Source organism: Ranitomeya variabilis, chromosome 5 (genome assembly GCF_051348905.1).
Source record: "Ranitomeya variabilis isolate aRanVar5 chromosome 5, aRanVar5.hap1, whole genome shotgun sequence".
In the NCBI taxonomy this organism is placed as follows: domain Eukaryota; kingdom Metazoa; phylum Chordata; class Amphibia; order Anura; family Dendrobatidae; genus Ranitomeya; species Ranitomeya variabilis.
In genome coordinates this window covers 629964664-629990073 of record NC_135236.1, presented here as the reverse complement: position 1 = coordinate 629990073, position 25410 = coordinate 629964664, and the positions used below count along the sequence as shown (strand labels likewise).

Genomic DNA, 25410 nt, shown 5'->3' with positions numbered 1-25410 from the left:
TCTCACTTCTCCCACTCGAACGTTTTAATTTAGACAGGGTCAGACGGGATGAGTATAAAAAGGAAGACGAGGAGAGGAGACGTTTTCGTTTGATAATTCAATAATTGGTTACAGGCTTTCGCTATATTGGCTAGTGTGATTGGGGAAAAAGCGCCAGAAAATTGTTCGCCCCTATTCTGCTATATGGATACCATAGGGGAGGCATATAGAGTATACGGGGGACAAGGATGGTTGAGATATGATGAACAATTCCGCCAGAGAAAAGCAGTTCGTCCAAACATTAGATGGGAACATAAAGACATAGCTCTATGGATGAGAGTGACGGCCCCTGGAAAAGGGGGTTCGGGTTCACAATCGTTTCTTGGGGGCACCGGGGGTTCAGGGCAGTCAGGGCACTCGGTGGCAGTACAGAAAGGACTGTGCTTCTCATACAATGACGGCGCATGCAGGTTCGGCGCCAAGTGCAAATTCAAACACGAGTGTTCCGCCTGCGGAGGTAATCATGGGGTGTCGAAGTGCTTCAAGGGAGGAAAACAGAAGGGATCTGAGGGTTTTGAAAAAAGGGGTGACACCGGTTCGGCTGGAAGAGATGGAGCACTTCCTAAATAAATACCCTGACAAAGAGGCTGCAAAATTGTTGCGTGATGGTTTTCGGGAGGGATTCAAGATCCCTTTTGTTGACATGGAGGTGAGGTTATCAACCAGGAATTTGAAATCAGCCAGGGAATTCCCAGAAGTGGTCACTGAAAAATTGCAAAAAGAAGTGGCTTTAGGTAGAATGGCTGGGCCGTTTGACACAGCCCCCATGGTTAACCTGAGAGTGTCGCCATTGGGGGTTGTACCAAAAAAGGAGCCTAACAAGTTCAGGTTGATTCATCACCTCTCATTTCCGAAGGGCTCTTCGGTAAACGATGGAATTGACCCCCAATTGTGTTCTGTGTTATATACTTCTTTTGATTCGGCAATGTCATGGGTTAGAAAATGTGGACAAGGGGCCATGTTGGCAAAGACGGACATTGAGGCAGCGTTTAGACTGCTACCAGTTCATCCGGACAGTATGCATTTGCTTGGTTGTTTTTGGGACGGGGGATTTTTTGTGGATCGTTGTTTACCGATGGGGTGTTCATTGTCATGCGCCTATTTCGAAGCATTTAGTACGTTTTTAGAATGGGTAGTTAAGGACGTGACAGGACTCGGTTCTTGTGTTCATTATCTGGATGATTTCTTGTTTGTTGGGTCGGCCTTTTCTTCGGATTGTTCGGTTTTACTTCACTTGATGGAAGGGGTGGCTAAAAAATTTGGCGTTCCGTTGGCAGCGGAAAAAACGGTTGGGCCTGTTACATCTTTGAGTTTTCTGGGTATTGAAATCGACACGGTGGCAATGGAGTGTAGATTGCCTGAGGACAAACTGGTGAACATGAGATTGGAGGTGAAGCGTGTGGGTAGCTTGAAGAAGGTAACACTTCGTGAGGTCCAGTCGTTGCTTGGTAAACTGAACTTCGCATGTCGGATCATGCCAATGGGAAGAGCCTTTTGTCGTAGACTTTCATTGGCCACGGTTGGGATTAGGGTGCCAAATCATTTCATACGGCTTAGAAGGGATCTGAAGGATGATTTGAAAGTTTGGGAATTTTTTCTGGATTCATACAATGGAAAGTCACTCTGGATTGCGCCGGTGGTGTCGGCGGAGTTTCTCGGCATTTTGGTCGGTTCAGCGGACGAATCGGGTTTTTCTTTGTTTTTTTGGAACGAATGGTTAGTGGCCGAGTGGCCAAAAACGTGGAAAGAGAACGGTTTAGTGGCTGATATTACACTACGCGAAGTTTTTTCCTATCGTGGTAGCTTTGACACTATGGGGAGGCAATGTTCGAGACAAGAAAATATGTTTTTGTTGCGGCTCAGTTGGGGCCATGGAGGCTATTAATTCGTTGTCATCATCAAAACACTCTCTTCTGCGAGTTTTACAACAATTGGTTTGGGCTGGTTTGAATTTTAATTTGTGGGTCACGGCGGAACTTGGGGTTTTGAAATATAACAAAATTCTTGAAGCTCTTTCTTCTTCGCAGTGGGATCGTGTTCGGGAGTTGGCACCTCAAGTGGAACCCACGGGGAAGGTTTGTTCAGAGGAGCTTTGGAATCTTCCGCTGGGGCAGTGAGAGACTTGTTGGCCAGATCGCTGTCGGCTGGAACTTGGTCGCACTATACGAGGGCCTGGGATTCTTGGGTCCGGTGGAAAAATCAGATGGGTGCGGATTTAGAGGACGAAAGCAAATTGATTTTATTTATCGGTCATATCTGGGAGTCAGGTTGGTCAGTGTCAAAAATCAATAATTCGTTATCAGGCTTGGCTTTTGGCTTTAAACTTAGAGGGTTGCAGGTTTTGACAAAATCGTTTCTGGTCCGGCAGGTGGTAAAAGGCTGTCGTAAAGGCTGGAAGGTGTCAGACGGTAGGCGGCCGGTGTCATATGAAGTTTTATTAAATCTGGAAAATCAGTTAGAGGCTGTGTGTTCGGATATGGGGGAAGTAATTTTGTTTAGATTAGCATTTTCTCTAGCATTTTTTGGTGCGTTTCGGTTAGGTGAATTGGTTAGTCCTTCCAAGTGTAAGAAAGGTGGTATACTGAGGCAGGATTTGGACATGTTTGGGGACAGGCTAGTGATAATTTTGCGTTCTTCCAAAACGGATACTGCAGGTAAAGGTTGTCGAGTGGTTCTTTTTGAGGTAAACGGCTCTCCAGTTTGCCCGGTAAAATGTTTGAGGGAGTTCCTGTCTGGTCTAGGTTCGGGGGATTGCCCATTGTTAGTGCATAAGGATGGGTCATTTCTCTCCCGTTTTCAATTTTTGACTGTATTTAGACGTTGTTTGGAAAAAGGGGGCATTTCAGCGAAGAATTTTAGTGGGCATTCATTCCGGATTGGGGCGGCAACGGAGGCTGCCAGGAGGGGTCTAGGAGATGAAATGGTTCAGAGGATCGGTCGGTGGGAATCAGTAAGATTTCGTTCTTACATTCGCCCGTCTTTGTTGTAACGGATTGATCTAATTGACCGCAGTTTTCCTTTTCAGTTATACGGTGTTGATGTTTCCTTTTCTATTTTCAGAGCCGAGGCAATTGCTTATTTGGATCATGGGTCATTCATTTGTATTCTGGGCGGCATTGAGGGCCGACGTTCGGCCGGACGGGAGACAACTGGGAGTGCCCCGATCGCGTGGAACCCTGAGGTGGATCGGAAAAAGGGGTATGATGTGGAAGCAATTGCTGTCGGAATTCCACAGATTTGTTCGATTGGATCGGGTGCCAGACTTGTTGGTGGTTCATTTGGGGGGCAATGACTTGGGCAAACGTCCCTGTAGGGAACTAATTAAGGATATCAAGTTTGACATGTTACGGCTTTGGTCTATGTTTCCACGTTTGTTGGTTGTTTGGTCGGACATTGTGCCCAGGAAGGTTTGGCGCGAGGCAAGATCTGTTCATGGTGTGAACAAGGCGAGGATTAAGTTAAACAGAGCGATTTCACGTTTTATGGTGAGAAATGGGGCACTTGTGGTTCGGCATAAGGATCTGGAGTCTGGGCAAGGGGAATACTGGAGGAAAGATGGGGTCCATTTAAATGCGATAGGTCTAGATTTGTGGTGTCTGGCGATTCAAGAGGGCATTGAGAAAGGTATTTTGGTATGGCGTGACATAAATGTTTGAGGGGTCAGAACATTTATGCTGGTGGCGTGGGGGGGGAGGTCCTCGAGGTTGGTGGTGATGGAAATGGTGGATCGGAGGGGGGGGGATCTCTAAGGTCCTGGACTCCCCCGTGGGTGAACAAATTTGGAATGGAACAAAAAGATCACATGGAGGTGATAATTAGGATATATGGGTAATTTTGGAGGAAATTGGCCGGGTGAGTCTACGGGCGTCTCTGAGCTGGAGCGTAGCGGCTAGAGGCAAGACGTGACCTGGAGGCCAAGTTTTACGGTTATGGAAGACAAGTTTTTATGGTCTGGAGGCCAAGTTTATTACATTTTGGGGCCTCGAGGACCACCCTCCCCGTGGTTAATGTTTAATAAATAAACTGTTTGTTATTATGTGTTAATAAACGGCTGCTGTGGCCAACTTATCCAAATACCATTGTGGTCAGTTTTTTATTTTAGATAAAGTGGTCGGGCCGTTTGGTTGAAGGGTAAAAATGAGGACGGAGTAAAAAAGGTGGGTAGAGAAACTCATGGGGATTCACGTATACCAACTGTCAAGTAAGGCCGTACTGGGCCGCAGGCCTTCAAAGGGAGGACGCCATGACAGGGTTAAGTGATAATACATGAGAAAGCATTGGGTTGAGGGAATTTTGGGTGGGGAAGGGTTAATAAATTTGAATCAGGGGAATGATGTATGGCTAGGGGGAGGGGGAATGGGGAGAAGAGGCGGAGTAAGGGCGGGCAGTATAAGGGGCAACGGCCATCTCAGTGGGGCAACCATTTTAGGTCCCCCACCGTACTAGAAACAAGCTCCCACCCACCCTCCCTTTTTTTGTTGGTTGCTTTGGAAACGTTCATAGGTGATGTCAAGGTCGTTAAGAAAAAGGGGTTATTATCGTTGTATTGCTCGAATTATTGCGTTATGTTTTCTGTTGTTTTGTCGCGGCAGCAAGGCGTGGAGGGGGAGGTCCTCGAGGTTGGTGGTGATGGAAATGGTGGATCGGAGGGGGGGGGGATCTCTAAGGTCCTGGACTCCCCCGTGGGTGAACAAATTTGGAATGGAACAAAAAGATCACATGGATGTGATAATTAGGATATATGGGTAATTTTGGAGGAAATTGGCCGGGTGAGTCTATGGGCGTCTCTGAGCTGGAGCGTAGCGGCTAGAGGCAAGACGTGACCTGGAGGCCAAGTTTTACGGTTATGGAAGACAAGTTTTTATGGTCTGGAGGCCAAGTTTATTACATTTTGGGGCCTCGAGGACCACCCTCCCCGTGGTTAATGTTTAATAAATAAACTGTTTGTTATTATGTGTTAATAAACGGCTGCTGTGGCCAACTTATCCAAATACCATTGTGGTCAGTTTTTTATTTTAGATAAAGTGGTCGGGCCGTTTGGTTGAAGGGTAAAAATGAGGAGTAAAAAAGGTGGGTAGAGAAACTCATGGGGATTCACGTATACCAACTGTCATGTTGTATTTTCATTTTCTTTACAAGACCGTGTGAGTATCAGCATTTGAGGATGCTCAGTGGCCAGTGTAAAAGCAGTAATATTTCAGGAACTCTTTTTGACTTTGTAGCAACACTCATAAATAAAAATATATCACCAAAAATTGAAAATAATAAAAATAATAATTGGTTGAAATAATATATATTTTTTTACAGCTTGATTCTCTTTAAGGAATACTTCTGTCATAATAAGGCAAGAGGACAAAATACTTAGCAAGCAGATAACCGCTATTCTAAGGTAATACAACAAGGTTCATAGGAAATAACATTTTAATTCTTGTCATTAATAATTTTCCTGTATAACATGCATATGGCATTTTTAACTAATGCCCCGTTTCTCAAAAATATTGAGCAGATAAAGAAAGGAGAAGATCCTACTCTCCAGTTTCTCTGTAGCAACTTCTCAAAAGCAGCAACATTATGGAAAACACTACACAGCAGTACTAAGCAGTGTAACTATGAATCCAGCTCCTGAATAATATACAAATCTGTCTAGAAGCTGCAGCATCATCTTTGTGTCTTTTTAGTCCCTCTAACACCTCCTCCCTCCTCTTACCCCTCACCTTGCTATAAGCCCCCATGGGATGCAGCTTAGAACCTGAACTCTCTTTTGTACAGGCTACTTAAAAAAGGTTTTGCTCTACAATTTATTAAGAACCTGGAGAAAAGAAGCTGGAAAAGATAATAATTGTCTAAAACCTGAGGAATGAGGCATTTTTGCCAAATAGTATAATTACAGTTTCTGTCTTCACTTATATTAATTTACTCCTTGAACATAAAATCTTTGAGAAAAACAAAACAAATAATTTATGAAATGGTGTTACTACTCTCTATGATGTTTTGCCACATAATTTTAGGGGGCATAAGTTGCTCTACGGTTAGGCTGGGTTCACATTATGTTTTAAAAGTCCATTAGACAGACTGCGTTACACCGTGGGATAACGCGATGTAACGCAGTCCGTTAATGCTGCCATTATGATCTATTTCAGGCATGCGCTAGTGATGTGCCATCACTGAGTGACGGACCCTGGGACACGGGCTGCAGCATTTCTGGGTCCGTCACCGCAAGTGCAGATAGAGCATCTGCTAGTTCTATCTGCACTAGCGATATGACATGTCGGCACTTGCGTTAACACAGCCCGTTTAACGCATGTGTTGAACGGGCTGCTTTAACGCAATGTGAACCTGGCCTTACTTGTTGCATCCTTATTAGTAGTGGCCCTTAAAGGGAATCTGACAGCAGATACATGTTGCTCAATCTACAGGCAACATGTATCAGGAACAGCTTTATAACAGGAGAAAAAAGAGTAAAAAATAGCCAATAAATTACAAAATAACCTAATTTATTGAAAAATATGTCAATAGCTTCCACATAAAAGTAAAATTATCAAAAAGTATATAGTAAATGGTTTACAATAAATTTTATTTTTATGTGGAAGCTAGTGACATATTTTTCAATAAATTGGGTTATTTTGTAATTAATTGGCTATTTTTTGACTCTTTTTTTCTCCTGTTATAAAGCATTGCTTTTTTGAGTCAACATTCTTATGGATGTATATGGCATAATTTATAACTGATATTCATTTGTCTAAATGTATCAGGCACAGGCTGATTGATTTCAGCCATAGATGTTTGACACTGAAATGCCGAGATGTTTAGGAGAAAATCATGCTTTGAAAGCATATGGGGCCAGCATCTTCCCTGTGCAAACTCACTGCGCTTGGGAATTCCCTCAGCCATTTCACCCCGGATCTGGGGGCATTAGCCCATGCGATAAGTTGCCACATTATGGAGCCACCTGCATTCCCTTACTGTCCTGGCCCTGCTTTCAGCCTTCGTTCCAACACTGCTATAAGCCTGCTGCTCAGCTCTACTTCTGGCTCAGTAGGCCCTGGATGGCTGGGTCCTGTAATTTAGCACTGTGGAGCTATTAAGTAGCTCGGGCTCTAGGCCCACCCAAGCTGCTCAGGCTCCCTAGCTCCTCTGACTGTAATCAGGAAACTGTTCATACCTTACCCCAGCTAGCTCCTCCTATAGTTAACTATTTCCTATCTCCATGTTTCCTATCTCTAGAGTATTCCACATGCCCCCGTCTAGTGATCGAACTGAGGCACTATGCTTTCCCTATTTAACACAATTGATATACATACATTTAGCAGCTTTAACCCCTTCCCGACCCATGACGCCACGTAGGCGTCATGAAAACCCGTGCCAATCCGACCCATGACGCCTATGTGGCGTCATGGAATGATCGAGTCCCTGCAGATCGGGTGAAGGGGTTAACTCCGATTTCACCCGATCTGCAGAGACAGGGGGAGTGGTGCTTCAGCCCAGGGGGGGTGGCTTCACCCCCCCGTGGCTACGATCGCTCTGATTGGCTGTTGAAAGTGAAACTGCCAATCAGAGCGTTTTGTAATATTTCACCTGAAAAACTGGTGAAATATTACAATCCAGCCATGGCCGATGCTGCAATATCATCGGCCATGGCTGGAAACACTAATGTGACCCCCCCACACCACCGATTGCCCCTCCAAGCGACCGATCTGTGCTCCGCTCCCCTCGGTCCTGTGCTCCGCTGCCCCGTGCTCCTGCCCGCTCCCCCCGTGCTGCTATGCCACCCCCTGTGCTCCGACGCCCCCCCGGGCCCCGATCTCCCCCCCTTATACTCACCGAGGCTCCCGGTGTCCGTCCGCCTCCTCGCTGGGCGCCGCCATCTTCCAAAATGGCGGGCGCATGCTCAGTGCGCCCGCCGAATCTGCCAGTCGGCAGATTCGTTAAAAGTACATTTTGATCGCTGTGATAGGTTCTATCACAGCGATCAAAATAAAAAAAATAATAAATTAACCCCCCCCTTTATCACCCCCATAGGTAGGGACAATAATAAAATAAAGAAAATATTTTTTTTTCTTTTTCCACTAGGGTTAGGGTTAGAGCTAGGGTTAGGGTTAGAACTAGGGGTAGGGTTAGGGGTAGGGTTAGGGTTACGGGTAGGGTTAGGGTTAGGGGTAGGGTTAGGGTTATGGCATGTGCACACAGTGCGGATTTGGCTGCGGATCCGCAGCGGATCTGCAGCGGATTGGCCGCGGATCTGCAGCGGATTGGCCGTGGATCCGCAGCGGATTGGCCGCGGATCCGCAGCGGATTGGCCGCTGCGAATTCGTAGCAGTTTTCCATCAAGTTTACAGTACCATGTACACCTATAGAAAACCAAATCCGCTGTGCCCATGGTGCGGAAAATTCCGTGCAGAAACGCTGCGTTGTATTTTCCGCAGCATGTCAATTCTTTGTGCGGATTCCGCAGCGTTTTACACCTGTTCCTCAATAGGAATCCGCAGGTGAAATCCGCACAAAAAACACTGGAAATCCGCTGTAAATCCGCAGGTAAAACGCAGTGCCTTTTACCTGCAGATTTTTCAAAAATCGTGTGGAAAAATCTCACACGAATCCGCAACGTGGGCACATAGCCTTAGGGTTAGGGTTGGAATAAGAGTTAGGGTTGGAATTAGGGCTAGGGTTGGAAATAGGGTTAAGATTAGGCTTGTGGTTAGGGTTACGGATAGGGTTAGGGGTGTGTTGGGGTTACAGTTGTGGTTAGGGTTGGGATTAGGGTTAGGGTTGGGATTAGGGTTAGGATTAGGGTTAGGGTTGGAATTAGGGTTACGGGTGTGTTGGGGTTAGGGTTGTGGTTAGGGGTGTGTTGGGGTTAGGGTTGTGATTAGGGTTATGGCTACAGTTGGGATTAGGATTAGGGGTGTGTTGGGGTTAGTGTTGAAGTTAGAATTGAGGGGTTTCCACTGTTTAGGCACATCAGGGGTCTCCAAACGCAACATGGCGCCACCATTGATTCCAGCCAATCTTGCGTTCAAAAAGTCAAATGGTGCTCCCTCCCTTCCAAGCCCCGACGTGCGCCCAAACAGTGGTTTACCCCCACATATGGGGTACAAACTGGGCAACAACTGTTGGGGTCCAATTTCTCCTGTTACCCTTGTGAAAATAAAAAATTACTTGCTAAAACATAATTTTTGAGGAAAGAACAATTATTTTTTATTTTCACGGCTCTGCGTTATAAACTTCTGTGAAGCACTTGGGGGTTGAAAGTGCTCACCACACATCTAGATAAGTTCCTTGGGGGGTCTAGTTTCCAAAATGGGGTCACTTGTGGGGTGTTTCTACTGTTTAGGACCATCAGGGGCTCTGCAAATGCAATGTGACGCCCGCAGACCATTCCATCAAAGTCTGCATTTCAAATGTCACTACTTCCCTTCCGAGCTCTGACGTGTGCCCAAACAGTGGTTTACCCCCACATATGGGGTATCAGCGTACTCACAACAAACTGGGCAACAAACATTGGGGTCCAATTTCTCCTGTTACCCTTGTGAAAATAAAAAATTGCTTGCTAAAACATCTTTTTTGAGGAAAAAAATGATTTTTTATTTTCACGGCTCTGCGTTGTAAACTTCAGTGAAGCACTTGGGGGTTGAACGTGCTCACCACACATCTAGATAAGTTCCTTGGGGGGTCTAGTTTCCAAAATGGGGTCACTTGTGGGGTGTTTCTACTGTTTAGGACCATCAGGGGCTCTGCAAATGCAATGTGACGCCCGCAGACCATTCCATCAAAGTCTGCATTTCAAATGTCACTACTTCCCTTCCGAGCCCTGACGTGTGCCCAAACAGTGGTTTACCCCCACATATGGGGTATCAGCGTACTCACAACAAACTGGGCAACAAATATTGGGGTCCAATTTCTCCTGTTACCCTTGTAAAATTAAAAAATTGCTTGCTAAAACATCTTTTTTGAGGAAAGAAAAATGATTTTTTATTTTCACGGCTCTGCGTTGTAAACTTCTGTGAAGCACTTGGGGGTTGAACGTGCTCACCACACATCTAGATAAGTTCCTTGGGGGGTCTAGTTTCCAAAATGGGGTCACTTATGGGGGGTTTCTACTGTTTAGGCATATCAGGGGCTCTGCAAACGTAACATGATGCCCGCAGACCATTCCATCAAAGTCTGCATTCCAAAACATCACTACTTCCCTTCCGAGCCCCGGCATGTGCCCAAACAGTGGTTTACCCCCACATATGGGGTATCAGCGTACTCAGGAAAAACTGGACAACAACTTTGGGGTCAAATTTCTCCTGTTACCCTTGCAAAAATAAAAAATTCTGGGCTAAAAAAATATTTTTGAGGAAAGGAAACACATTTATTATTTTCACGGCTCTGCGTTGTAAACTTCTGTGAAGCACTTGGGGGTTGAACGTGCTCACCACACATCTAGATAAGTTCCCTTGGGGGTCTAGTTTCCAAAATGGAGTCACTTGTGGGGAGTTCCTACTGTTTAGGCACATCAGGGGCTCTGCAAACGCAACCTGACACCCGCAGAGCATTCCATCAAAGTCTGCATTTCAAAACATCACTACTTCCCTTCCTAACCCCGACGTGTGCCAAAACAGTGGTTTACCCCCACATATGGGGTAGCAGCGTACTCAGGAGAAACTGGACAACAACTTCTGGGGTCCAATTTCTCCTGTTACCCTTGGGAAAATAGAAAATTGTGGGCTAAAAAATCATTTTTGAGAAAAGAAAAATTATTTTTTATTTTAATGGCTCTGCGTTATAAACTTCTGTGAAGCACTTGGGGGTTCAAAGTGCTCACCACACATCTAGATAAGTTCCTTGGGAGGTCTAGTTTCCAAAATGGGGTCACTTGTGCGGGAGCTCCAATGTTTAGGCACACAGGGGCTCTCCAAACGCGACATGGTGTCCGCTAATGATTGGAGCTAATTTTCCATTCAAAAAGCCAAATGGCGTGCCTTCCCTTCCGAGCCCTGCCGTGCGCCCAAACAGTGGTTTACCCCCACATATGGGGTATCATCGTACTCAGGACAAACTGGACAACAACATTTGGGGTCCAATTTCTCCTATTACCCTTAGGAAAATAAAAAATTCTGGGCTAAAAATCATTTTTGAGGAAAGAAAAATTATTTTTTATTTTCACGGCTCTGCGTTATAAACTTCTGTGAAGCACCTGGGGGTTATAAGTGCTCACTATGCTTCTAGATAAGTTCCTTGGGGGGGTCTAGTTTCCAAAATGGGCTCACTTGTAGGGGAGCTCCAATGTTTAGGCACACAGGGGCTCTCAAAACGCGACATGGTGTCCGCTAACGATTGGAGCTAACTTTCCATTCAAAAAGTCAAATGGCACGCCTCCCATTCTGAGCCTTGCCGTGCACCCAAACAGTGGTTTACCCCCACATATGAGGTATCAGCGTACTCAGGAGAAATTGCCCAACAAATTATAGGATCCATTTTATCCTGTTGCTCATGTGAAAATGAAAAAATTGAGGCTAAAAGAAATTTTGTGTGAAAAAAAAGTACTTTTTCATTTTTACGGATCAATTTGTGAAGCACCTGATAGTTTTAATTGCTCACTATGCTTCTAGATAAGTTCCTTGGGGGGTCTAGTTTCCAAAATGGGGTCACTTGTGGGGGAGCTCCAATGTTTAGGCACACAGGGGCTCTCCAAACGTGACATGGTGTCCGCTAGCGATGGAGATAATTTTTCATTCAAAAAGTCAAATGGCGCTCCGTCCCTTCCGAGCCTTACCATGTGCCCAAACAGTGGTTTACCCCCACATGTAAGGTATCGGTGTACTCAGGACAAATTGGACAACAACGTCCGTGGTCCAATTTCTCCTTTTACCCTTGGGAAAAATAAAAAAAATTCGCTAAAAGATCATTTTTGTGACTAAAAAGTTAAATGTTAATTTTTCCCCTCCATGTTGCTTCTGCTGCTGTGAAACACCTGAAGGGTTAATAAACTTCTTGAATGTGGTTTTGAGCACCTTGAGGGGTGCAGTTTTTAGAATGGTGTCACTTTTGGGTATTTTCAGCCATATAGAACCCTCAAACTGACTTCAAATGTGAGGTGGTCCCTAAAAAAAATGGTTTTGTAAATTTTGTTGTAAAAATGAGAAATCACTGGTCAAATTTTAACCCTTATAACTTCCTAGCAAAAAAAACATTTGTTTCCAAAATTGTGCTGATGTAAAGTATACATGTGGGAAATGTTATTTATTAACTATTTTATGTCACATAACTCTCTGGTTTAACAGAATAAAAATTCAAAATGTGAAAATTGCAAAATTTTCAAAATTTTTCTCCAAATTTCCGTTTTTTTCACAAATAAACTAAAAAATTATCGACCTAAATTTACCACTAACATGAAGCCCAATATGTCACGAAAAAACAGTCTCAGAATCGCTAGGATCCGTTGAAGCGTTCCTGAGTTATTACCTCATAAAGGGACACTGGTCAGAATTTCAAAAAACGGCAAGGTCATTAAGGCCAAAATAGGCTGGGTCATGAAGGGGTTAAATACATAATACTCTGCTTCAAGAGGGACAAGAACATAGGACTATTTCTGTACCCCCTTACAAATTCATAGCTATTAGTAATGAGCAAACGTTCTTGCATAATGTGCTATTCGAGCATTCTCGTGTGCCAACCGAGTGTCTATAGGATAAATAGTAATGTTTCTGACATACAGTAAATGTCATCTTTTGATAGATTAACAAAGTTATGGTTAAAGTACGCACCTGTGCATCATTATTGTTGATTAATTTCTAAGGTATAAGAAAGCATGTTCGATAATAATACTGCATTCTTACATAAATGTTGGCATATTTATAATATGATTGTATTGTTCTGTTTCTTTGTATGAAGTTCCATAAATGTACAAGAAAATATAATATAGTTGAAAATAAATCTAAATACATGATATATAAACGACAGTTCATAAAAAAGTTATCTTTTGAAAGTTATCAAAAGCCAGGTATGATTTTAGTTTACAGCAAAATATTGTATATAAATCACATAAATATTATAGATACATTGACCATAAAGACTATTCTCCAGATTAAAGCTGTAAACATTGGAACAGGCTTTGAGCAGAAATGTAATTGCTAAATATTTTAATCTTGAAAATTAAGTTGACCTACTTATAGAATGTATAAACTAGGCCATGGGGAAAACTTAAACAGTAGAACCTGGGTAAAACCACCAAATCTTACAATTTGTACACCAGTTATTGGCTAACCATTATAAAAAAAATAATGTGTTAATAGATCTCTAAATAGTAATATAAATGTTTGCATATTTAATTATATATTTTCCCTCCCATTTCAGGTTTAGCATCTATACTGGACCATATATTATAATGTAGTAACTTACATTGTTTGGATCAGTCGATGAATTCCCTTCAGAAGAGACTTCTTGATATATATCCCTTAATTGAGGATAATTCAAAGGCTGTACAATACTGACATCTTGTTGATCCATGACTGGGGGTACATTTGTTTGGAAACTCTGCCCCTGAGATCCTGGAGGAACTATCCTGACCTCCATGTATTTTAAGGTCCCATCTGTGTTCAGGTACAGAGCCGGCTGATACTGATCTGTGTAGGATTTGGATTGGGATCCACCAAGAATACAGCAACTACTGCTGTAATCATAACTGTCTTTCCTCAGACATTTCACCAATAATATCATGAAGGTGACAAGTGACACTAAGCTGATGGCCACTAAGGAGATGATTAGATACAGAGTCATATCTGATGGGGGTTTGGAATTGGTCAGGAAGTCTCCAGATTTCGGTCTTTCCACTATAACCTCATCTGCTATACTGACAAGTACAGTCACTGTGGTGGATAATGGAGGAGTCCCCTGATCACTGACAGAAATTATAAGTTGTTGCTCCATGTTCTCGGTCTCCTGTAATCCTCTTACAGTTCTCACCTCTCCTGTGAGTTTAGACACTTGAAATGAGGAATAACTGATGGGGTCAATGAGAGTAAACACCAACCAGGCATTGTGACCAGAGTCCAGATCCACTGCGGACAGTTTTGTCACCAGATATCCAGCACTTGCAGACTTGGGAATCCTCACTTGGACAATGAGGTCCTCAGAGTGCTCTGGATACAGCAGAGAGGGGGGATTGTCATTTGTATCCAGAATGAAGATAAAGATGGAGACAGTGGAAGACAACTGTGGAAATCCTGAGTCTTCTACCTTTATGGTGATTTGTAAAACCTGGATCTGCTCATAGTCAAAGGATCGCTGAGCATATATATTCCCATCATTAGAATGAATGTACACAAAGGAGGAGACAGACGAGCCGTCAATATGACTCTCAATTATGGAGTAAACCAGATCAGAATTAACCCCCTCATCTAGGTCAGTAGCAGATACTGTACAAAGAAGAGTCCCGGGGTCACTGTTCTCCTTAATGAAAGCATTATAAGTAGACTGTGAGAACACTGGAGCATTATCATTAATATCTGACACCCTGAGGGTGACGCTTGTTTTACTGTATAGAGGAGGAGACCCCAAATCAGAGGCTGTCAGCTCTATCGTGTATTGTGAGGTTTCCTCTCTATCCAGATTTCCATCTACAACCAAATAATAAAGATTTTTAAGATATCTTATTTTAAAAGGCACATTTGGTGACAAGTTTATTTTAATTTCTCCATTTTTTCCAGAATCTTTGTCTTTCACATTAATAAATCCTACAGTATCACCAGAAGGTGCATTTTCTGGAATATCATTAGCCACTGAGATAAATGCAATTTCAGGTGAATTATCATTTACATCTTCTACTTCCACTTGAACTATGCAGTTTCCCCTTAATTTGGGAAAACCTTTGTCTGTAGCTTTAATGAATAATTCATAAAAATTCAGATTTTCAAAATCCACAATTCCGTTCGCATACACCTTCCCATTTTCCTCATTTAAAGAAAATATTTCTCTAGCAGATTCAGATGTGTGATCATCGAAGGAGAACTGAATTTCACCATTTGCTCCGTCATCCTGATCTGTCACATTCAGTGTTAATATCACAGTATTCAGTGGCAGATTTTCCCTAATGCTGATTTTGTAAACTGACTGATTAAAGACTGGAGGATTATCATTGACATCTAATACAACGATTGTTATTCTGCAGGTCCCTGATCTGGCCGGTTCTCCTCCATCAATAGCTGAGAGAATGAGGTGATGTTCTTGTTTTTCTTCTCTGTCTAAAACCTTTTCTAGTATCAGCTGAGGGATGAGCGTTCCATCCTTACGATTCTTCACAGACAATGAGAAATAAGGATTTGTATTCAGTGTATACTGACTGACTCCATTCACACCGACATCTGAATCCTTGGCAATCTCTAAAGCAAAATCTGCACCAGGACTTTCAAATAATTCAGTGATCTCAATAATACGATCTTTAGATGAGAATGTGGGAGAATTATCATTAATATCCAGAATCTCTATTTCTAGAGTAAAAAGCTCCACAGGATTCTCAGCCACAACCTCTATCTGCAGTAAACAGCTGGGGCTAGATCCACACAGGCTCTCCCTATCAATCCTGTCCTTCACAACCAGCCCTCCATTTGCCTGATTTACACTTAAATATCTTTGGTATTTCTCAGATCTCAGATGTATCCTGCGCTGAGAGAGCTCTGCACGTTTTATCCCCAGATCCTGAGCTACATTTCCTACCAACGTCCCCGGCTCAGACTCCTCAACAATAGAATAACGAAGCTGCCCAGAGACCCAGCCCCAGCTACACAGGAGAAAGGAGCAGACTACTTGCCATTTCCAGCACTGACAAAAGCCTTTGATGTCCATATCTTAAATGATTGTCTTGATATTTGATGTCTTGTAGATCCTGTGTAATGCAATCTGCATGAGGGTGATGAATTTATCTGTCCATATTCCCAAAAAGATAATCCATCTGAAGAAAAGCAAGATCCACACGGCTCTCATCAGGGCTGCAGCTCTTCTTTGTGTGAGAGACGATGGGAGGGTGAATCACTGAGCCAGGGGGAGGAGAGCGCAGAGCTGACATGAGCACATTCTCTGGTATAGACTGAGTAATCTACTGGATGACAAGTCTGCCCTCTAGTGGCCAATTGACAGAAATGCATTGAATATCCAAAAATAAATAGATAATAGAAATATTTGTAGAACTCTTGAATATTTATAAATGTAATATTAAACTAAATGAAATTCGTAATGAATATTCACACTCACAAATGTACACATTATTATTACTGTGTTTATTCTATAGTATTACATTGTATATTAATATTTGAAAGCCAACATATTTTAGTTTTTAATTATGAAATGAATACATAGAAATATAATTTTGAAGTAAAGTAAAAAAGATAATACATCAGGAGATGGTTTAGTATATTGCTCAATTATACAGTGCACTATGGTTCATGATATAAAGTTGCAAATTAGAAAATATTATTATTTCTAAAATATTAGAAAAAAAATTAGAAAATATTTGTACTAGCTGTTCTTTGGTTCCTGTAAGTAAGGCAGCTATTGTCCAATCTACCTGGTTGCTCTTGTGTCTCCTTGTATGTACATTGACTTCTGAGTGGGTACAGAGTTTTTTTTGTTTTAATGGGCTACTCTTAGCCCTGTTCACTATGGTGTCAGTGAGGTATATTTGTATATATATATATATATATATATATATATATATATATATATATATATATATACTATATAATTTATGATTAATCATTCATTATTGGAGTGAAATCTGAATTGTAGGTAACAACATGATACATCTGAGAAAAGGAGCTATCCAAAGTTATCAATGGTCTAATTCAACAATTCTCTTATCTATAGCTTCAAACAATTCTATTACTTAATTGGGATCCCACAGCCAATATGTCCATGATTCCCAATATGACAGCCTCTATGTAGATATCTTAACTGTCCTGCTCACTCAAATTGATCTAAGTTTAAACGATAATTCATTTTCAAAGGTGTTGATTCTTCAAAGCTTTTTCGTCATATTTCCGTCTAATAAATGTTAGAAAGCAGCATTTTTTTCGGCAACGCGGTTACGCAAAAAATGTAACTTCTGCCTTTTTCATGCCATTCTTAGACCAGCTTCAACAAACTGGGTGAAGTTGATGTATAATGGTATGTGGTGACCCCTGCTTGTCAAATTTACGATGAGCGGTAGTGTTCGCTATGCCACAAATCTTCCTCCAGCAGATGCTGGACTGAGATTTGTGGCAAGGTTCATAAAGCGACGCATGCCACTATGCACCTCACATGATCCATTATAAGTCATGCTCTTCTTGAATCAAGAGTGTCTGCTTCAACATGCCACCTCATCAAGACCGATCATTTATTCTTCAAATTCTCAAATCACATGCAAAATTTGTATTCAGTGAAGACAGATTGTTAAATTTCTGAGACAGAAGATGATAGTAGGTAATGCTAAGATTCTTTGTAGACGAGAGGAAGAGGAAAAGGATTGGGTTCTACATTTACCTCTTCCTCCCCGTCACTGTGAATAGTGTGGCCAAGATCACATAGAGAAAAGCCATGGCGGGTTTCCCCTAGCGCTCTCAGGGTATTGCTCTCAAGATTGATGTAGGTCCTAGTGTTGAGCGATACCTTCCGATATGCATTGGTATCGGTATCGGATAGTATCGGCCGATACCGGCAAAATATCGGATCTCGACGATACCCGATACCAATGCATTTCAATGGGACGCAAAGTATCGGAATGGTTCCCAGGGTCTGAAGGAGAGGAAACTCTCCTTCAGGCCCTGGGATCCATATTCATGTGTAAAATAAAGATTTAAAATAAAAAATATGGATATACTCACCTCTCCGGCGGCCCCTGGACTTTACCGATGTAACCGGGAGCCTCCGTTCCTAAGAATGAGTGCGTGAAGGGCCTTCAATGACGTCGCAGCTTCTGATTGGTCGCGTGACCGCTCATGTGACCACTCATGCGATCAATCACAAGGTCGCAGGTCCTTCACGTGCTCATTCTTAGGAACGGAGGCTGCCGGTTACAGCTGTAAGGTCCAGGGGCCGCCGGAGAGGTGAGTATATCCATATTTTTTATTTTAAATCTTTATTTTACACATGAATATGGTTCCGATACCGATTCCCGATATCACAAAAGTATCGGAACTCGGTATCGGAATTCCGATACCGCAAGTATCGGCCGATACCCGATACTTGCGGTATCGGAATGCTCAACACTAGTAGGTCCGTGTTAGATCCAAATAAACTTATTGTCATAATAGATCACAACAACATATTTTAATGTGATTACATCAGAAACAAACTAATAACAATCATACCATCAGCAATATTACAACCTCTACTGAGGTATTTCTCACATAAATGTGTGTATAAAAGATTACAGACAGCGAAGATGTTATGAAACTGAAGAACTTCATTTTTTATCACTTGCAGTAAACAATTATTATAGTTCACTCTTTTTTTGGTACAGTAGATGTCAGTAATATTACACTTGATCATTATTACCTTGCAATATGCAGTGTAACACCGATACCTTCTCCTGTTATGCAAAAGAAGGAATTTCTGTTCTAGTAAAGGCTCTCTCAGCTTGAAACTGTCTTCTTAACTCTGCCAGTCCACTCACTCTACTGAACTGGACATTTTTTTACAGGCAACATACTAGGCCTAAGGAAATCCGGTCTCCTTTTAGAAACGGAACTTGTATTTACAGACCTCTAACTAGGCCTAATGGTAGATAGTCTCTTATTAGCGCTGAAATTATATTTACAAACCACTCACTAGGCCTCAGAATAGTTAGTCTCTTAATATCCACTATATATATAATTAGAAACCACTCACTAGGCCTCAGAATAGTTAGTCTCTTAATATCCACTGTATACATATTTACAAGCCTTTCACTAGGCCTCAGAATAGTCTCTTATTAGCCACCTTACATATGTTTACAAGCCTCTCACTAGGCCTCAGAATAGTTAGTCTTTTAATATCCACTGTATATATGTTTACAAGTCTTTCACTAGGCCTCAGAATAGTTCCTTACTAGCCACTGTATATATGTTTACAAGCCTCTCACTAGGCCTCAGGCAGCCATTATCTTCCTATCTTCCGACTATGAGCTACGCTGGCAATAATACAGCTGACACTAACCAAGCAATGGCTTCCACAGTCTTACAGCATCTGTTTATTGGCTTTAATTTCCATAACAACGATGCAGCCTAGTGGTCGACCATCACTAAACATTATCACCTAATTTCCTCACACATTTTTCTATTAAAAATTCATATTAGACTTCTGTTCAGACACAGACATAAAAGACACATAGGATACATAGAAGGAAGCAGCAACAACAAGACATCATAGAGGACAACAAGCCCATCACACACAGGGGAGGAGCAATGCAGAGCAAAGCATGGATTACATACTACAAATTAAAGGGATGTGTCATCCCCTAACACATACGTGTAACCTATTTACAGTATGTACAGTTAAGAATCATTTATAAGTCCAGTACGACTGTTATGAATATTCATCCATAACATTAATATGAAATGATCTTCTATCGATACGCATTCTTTATTATCAGTATTCCACATGTATCATCATTCTCACAGAATATACAAAGCTCAATCTTTCATTATCCAGAGATATAAAAGAGGAATGATATCATGGATATGCATTAATTTGCATAGTCTTATTATATAGGTTCTGTGTAGATTGTTTTTTTTGTTTAGGCTACTTTCACACTAGCGTCGTGCACTGCACGTCGCAATGCGATGTGCCGATGCAACGACACTAGCGTTGAAAGTGCCACACAACGGGGGCAGTGGATGCAGTTTTTCAACGCAACCGCTCCCCCATTGTAAGGTCTGGGGAGGAGGGGGCGGAGAAATGGCAGACCGTCGGCACAAAAAAATTAAATGTAGCTTTTTTTGCACCAGCGGTCCGCCAAAACACGACGCATCCATCGCACGAGATACGACGTGTGACAATCCGTCGCAATGCGTCGCTAATGCAAGTCAATGGAGCAAAAAACGCATCCTGCAAGCACTTTTGCAGGAAGCGTTTTTTCTCCAAAACGACGGAGGCCAAACGACGCTAGTGTGAAAGTAGCATTACAGTTCTACAAAAAACCCTGAACATTTTTTGTAAAATGTGTTACTCAGGAAATAGACACAAAGACTTGTCATTTTATTACTAGATCCTGAGTATCAGGTAATTCATTAAGGTGTCATCAATTATGTAAAAAAATATAGAAACCTTATAAAAGGTGACTATTAATAGTGAGTGTATATATGTGTAACAGGAAACATATCTCCTTGTGCTGAGTGACATGTCAAGCCTGGCATGTCAGAGTGAGGAGTCTTTAAAGCCATGCATGCTCCTCTGGGAAATTAAATATGCAAATTACATTTTCAGAGATGAAGAGGACTTGAACTTTAGTGCCACCTTATAGAAGCAGCAATCCAAATAGTCAATATCGATTTTTCAATGAACCTTGCAATATGATTTAGAATATAGCCAAACCAGAATCTCAATTTGCAGACACAGTGTTTTGGAGTGTTAACCCTTGTCAGTGCAAAGTATGAGATCTGATTTGTATAGAAAACTCTAAACATAATACAATAATAAACATGGTCAAGGCTAAGTAATATTACTGTTTGCAAACAATAGTTTGTAAGTGCCAAACACTTTCTTGAAAGAATATTTGACTTCACATTGCTGCTTTTTCATTTTATGTTATATATTATCTATCAGGAGCTAAATTTGATTTTCATAGACTACAAAAAGAGCAACAGGACGAAGTAATAAAAATACACAATTTTAGTTCCAAAGTGAAAATTTGTGACAGTAAGGTCAACAGGTAAAAGAGTTCAGATAACACTATCCATCTGTACTCCAATAACTCTGTCATTGTCTGATGCACAAAATTAATTGTTTTCAATAAGACAAAGTCCTATATTTATTTTTAAAAATTGTGAAAATAATAGTACATTTTCAACCAATCTATTCAGTCATTATAGACGGCAAGTTATTAGTATATTCTATTTTGTGATATTATTAAGACTTACATTGTTTGGATTATTCAATGAATTCTCTTCAGATAAGACTTCTTGATATACATCCTTTAGTTGAGGATAATTTAAAGGTTGCACAATACGGAAATCTTGTTGCTCCTGGGCTGGTGGTATATTAGTTTGGTAACTCTGCCCCTGGAATCCTGGAGGAACCATCCTGACCTCCATGTATTTTAAGGTCCCATCTGTGTTCAGGTACAGAGCCGGCTGATACTGATCTGTGTAGGATTTGGACTGAGATCCACCAAGAATACAGCAACTACTGCTGTAATCATAACTGTCCTTTCTCAGACATTTTACCAATAATATCATGAAGGTGACAAGTGATACTAAGCTGATGGCCACTAGGGAGATGATGAGATATAGAGTCATATCTGATGGGGGTTTGGAATTGGTCAGGAAGTCTCCAGATTTTGGTTTTTCCACTATAACCTCTTCCACTATACTGACAAGTACAGTCACTGTGGTGGATAATGGAGGAGTCCCCTGATCACTGATAGAAATGACAAGTTGTTGCTCCATGTTCTCAGTCTCCTGTAATCCTCTTACAGTTCTCACCTCTCCTGTGAGTTTAGACACTTGAAACAATGAATAATTGATGGGGTCAGTGAGAGTAAACACCAGCCAGGCATTGTGACCAGAGTCCAGATCCACTGCGGATAGTTTTGTCACCAGATATCCAGCACTTGTAGACTTGGGAATCCTTTCTTGGACAATGAGGTCCTCAGAGTGCTCTGGATACAGCAGAGAGGGGGGATTGTCATTTGTATCCAGAATGAAGATAAAGATGGGGACAGTGGAAGACAACTGTGGAGATCCCGAGTCTTCTACCTTTATGGTGATTTGTAAAACCTGGATCTGCTCATAGTCAAAGGATCGCTGAGCATATATATTCCCATCATTAGAATGAATATACACAAAGGAGGAGACAGAGGAGCCGTCAATCTGACTGTCAACTATGGAGTAAAGCAGATCAGAATTAACCCCCTCATCTAGGTCAGTAGCAGATACTGTACATAGAAGAGTCCCGGGGTCACTGTTCTCCTTAATGAAAGCATTATAAGTAGGCTGTGTGAACACTGGAGCATTATCATTAATATCTGACACCCCGAGGGTGACGCTTGTTTTACTGTTCAGAGGGGGAGACCCTAAATCAGAGGCTGTCAGCTCTATAGTGTATTGGGGGGTTTCCTCTCTATCCAAATATCCTTCTATGACCAATGCGTAACGATTCTGGTTGGATTTTATTTTAAAAGGCACATTTGGTGATAAATTCAGCTTTATTTCTGCATTCTTTCCCGAATCCTCATCTTTTACATTAATAAATCCTACAACTGATCCTATTGGAGCATTTTCTGGAATATTATTACTCACTGTTGAAAATATAATTTCTGGAGGATTATCATTAACATCTTCCACTTCCACATGAACTATGCAGTTCCCTTCTAGTTTAGGAAATCCTTTGTCTTCTGCCTTAATAGATAATTCATGAAAATTCACCTCTTCAAAATCCACAAGACCATTAATATATATCTCCCCATATTGCTTATTCAAGGAAAATAATTTTTTTGCAGATTTGAATGTGTGATCATCAAAGGAGAACTGAATTTCACCATTTGCTCCGTCATCCTTATCAGTAGCATTTAATGTTAATATCACAGTGTTCAGAGGCAGATTTTCCCTAATGCTGATTTTATAAACTGATTGATTAAAGACTGGAGGATTATCATTAATATCTAATACAACGATTGTTATTCTGCAGGTCCCTGATCTGGCCGGTTCTCCTCCATCAATAGCTGTGAGAATGAGGTGATGTTCTTGTTTTTCTTCTCTATCTAAAACCTTTTCTAGTATCAGCTGAGGGATGAGCGTTCCATCTTTATGAGTCTTCACAGACAATGAGAAAGAAGGATTTGTATTCAGTTTATACTGACTGACACCATTCACACCAACATCTAAATCCTCAGCAATCTCTAATGCAAACCGAGCACCAGCAGTTGCTACTAATTCAGTGATTTCTATAATGCGATCATTAGATGAGAATGTGGGAGAATTATCATTAATATCCAGAATCTCTATTTCTAGAGTAAAACCCTCCACAGGATTCTCAGCCACAACCTCTATCTGCAGTAAACAGCTGGGGCTAGATCCACACAGGCTCTCCCTATCAATCCTGTCCTTCACAACCAGCCCTCCATTTGCCTGATTTACACTGAAATATCTTTGGTATTTCTCAGATCTCAGATGTATCCTGCGCTGAGAGAGCTCTGCACGTTTTATCCCCAGATCCTGAGCTACATTTCCTACCAATGTCCCCGGCTCAGACTCCTCAACAATAGAATAACGAAGCTGCCCAGAGACCCAGCCCCAGCTACACAGGAGAAAGGAGCAGACTACTTGCCATTTCCAGCACGGACAAAAGCCTCTGATGTCCATATCTTAAATGATTGTCTTGATATTCAATGTCATGTAGATCCTGTGTAATCCAAGCTGCATGAGGGTGATGAATTTATGTCTATATTCCCAGAAAGATAATCCGTCTGAAGAAAAGAAAGATCCACACGGCTCTCATCAGGGCTGCAGCTCTTCTTTGTGTGAGAGACGATGGGAGGGTGAATCACTGAGCCAGGGGGAGGAGAGCGCAGAGCTGACATGAGCACATTCTCTGATATAGACTAAGTAATCTACTGGATGACAGGTCTGCCCTCTAGTGGTCAATGATTAGAAATACAGCAAATTAGAGGAATAGAAAAAGCAAACAGAAAGTTTGGTTAAATCAATTTTTTGCTTAAGATTCATTTATAGGTTTCTCTATACATGAAAGTAATAATTTTGATTTGAAATAAAATCAGAAAGATATAAGCTGCATAGTAACATTCGAGTACTGAAACATAGTAGCTATAAATTTACAATTACATGAAAAATCTTTTTATATATATTTATGTGTATTCCAATTTAAAACTTTAAATGAAACTCATACAGTTATCATTTGTGAACAAATAACATTCAACAACTGATATGGCATAGTGCAGGTATGGCAGCTTATTTCCTTGTTACGTGGCTAAAATATGAGATAAGTTCTGAATGAAAACAGATAGAAAAGACCAAAAAAAGGATACTAATACGCATATGTTATACATCGAAGTGATCAAAACCTTTTATGCATTTATGAGTAAAGCCATATTCCAAGATTTGGTGTCCCATTCATACACCCCATTCATCTGCATTTTCTGTGTTTTGTTTGTTTAATTCACAATTTTGTTTGAATTTTTTGATTTTTGATTCTTTTAACAGAGAAAAATTTTAATTGAAGGTTTGTTAAGAGATAAACAAATACAATGTTGATATATTTGCTTAGTCAATCTTTACAATGTATAGTGCTATTTTAGTTCTACATCCAGAAATATACTGAAATATGTATTGACTGTTTATGAAATAGATGTTAGTTCGTGTTGTTGGACAAGTGTCTGAATGGCAGCCACTGAGCATCCTGCTCCTACCTCAACATGCAGCAGCATGATCGTTTTGTGAGAAAAATGTGTTACAAATTATTCTAGTTGTTCTCACGTATGTCTGTGGATGAGACAAATGCATACAGTAAATGAAGACAAAAAGAGAAATGATCCAGCTGGAGGTGGAGGCAGTTCAAACTTTGTGAGACTTTATTAGACAACTAAAGCGATAAATAGTTCTTCAAAATGAAAAATCTTAGCCTACCACATCACATGTAAGCCATGCATATTCTTCCTTCCAGTAAAATTGATCAAAAACTGAGGTTAAATATTTTGAGTCCCGTATGTAACTAGGGGTATTTTGCACCAATGGTTGCAGGTAATGGTCCACCCAAGATCCCAATCTTTCCCCTATGGAACCAATACCTGCAACTATTGGTCTCATTGGGGGAGGAAACACATTTTTGTGTATTTTAGGGAATGAATGATACATTGGTGTAACTGGATGATCATTTTTTAAAAATTCTGCTATTCTATCGTCAATAACATTCATATGTACACCTTCCTGTAACAGGTTGTGCAACAATGAGTTAAATTCTTCGGTGGGGTTAGAACTAAGCTAGACATGATTTAATAAAGCAATATTAATTTATGTTCAAGTAATGTTCCAGCAATGTCTCTTAAGGGTATTTCATATGTCAATCTGTTATTTCTATGATAATTTTAACCGGTGATTTTCCTTATTCTTTTCCCTTTTTTTTTTTTTTGCATTTTTAATTGTTTGTCCAATCAATGTCATGTGCACACTATATATATATATGCTCTCATTGCACTATCAG

The 25410-nt window shown here is 41.1% G+C and overlaps 1 protein-coding gene across 24 annotated transcripts in view; it reads right to left on the bottom strand.

Annotated features, from left to right (window-relative positions):
* LOC143776637 (protocadherin gamma-C5-like) overlaps positions 1 to 25410 on the bottom strand; it is a 671321-nt gene that overhangs the window by 196386 nt on the left and 449525 nt on the right. For 2 of the 24 annotated variants that reach the window (XM_077266214.1, XM_077266228.1), the window contains exon 1: positions 21114 to 23655. The exons of 20 other annotated variants lie outside the window; for them this stretch is intronic. In XM_077266214.1, coding sequence (XP_077122329.1) covers positions 21114 to 23555 — 2442 coding nt within the window. In that variant the 5' untranslated portion in view covers positions 23556 to 23655. Of the gene's footprint in view, positions 1 to 13422; positions 15865 to 21113; positions 23656 to 25410 lie in introns of those variants that run through there. 2 more of the 24 variants (XM_077266212.1, XM_077266224.1) reach the window with 1 other exon arrangement.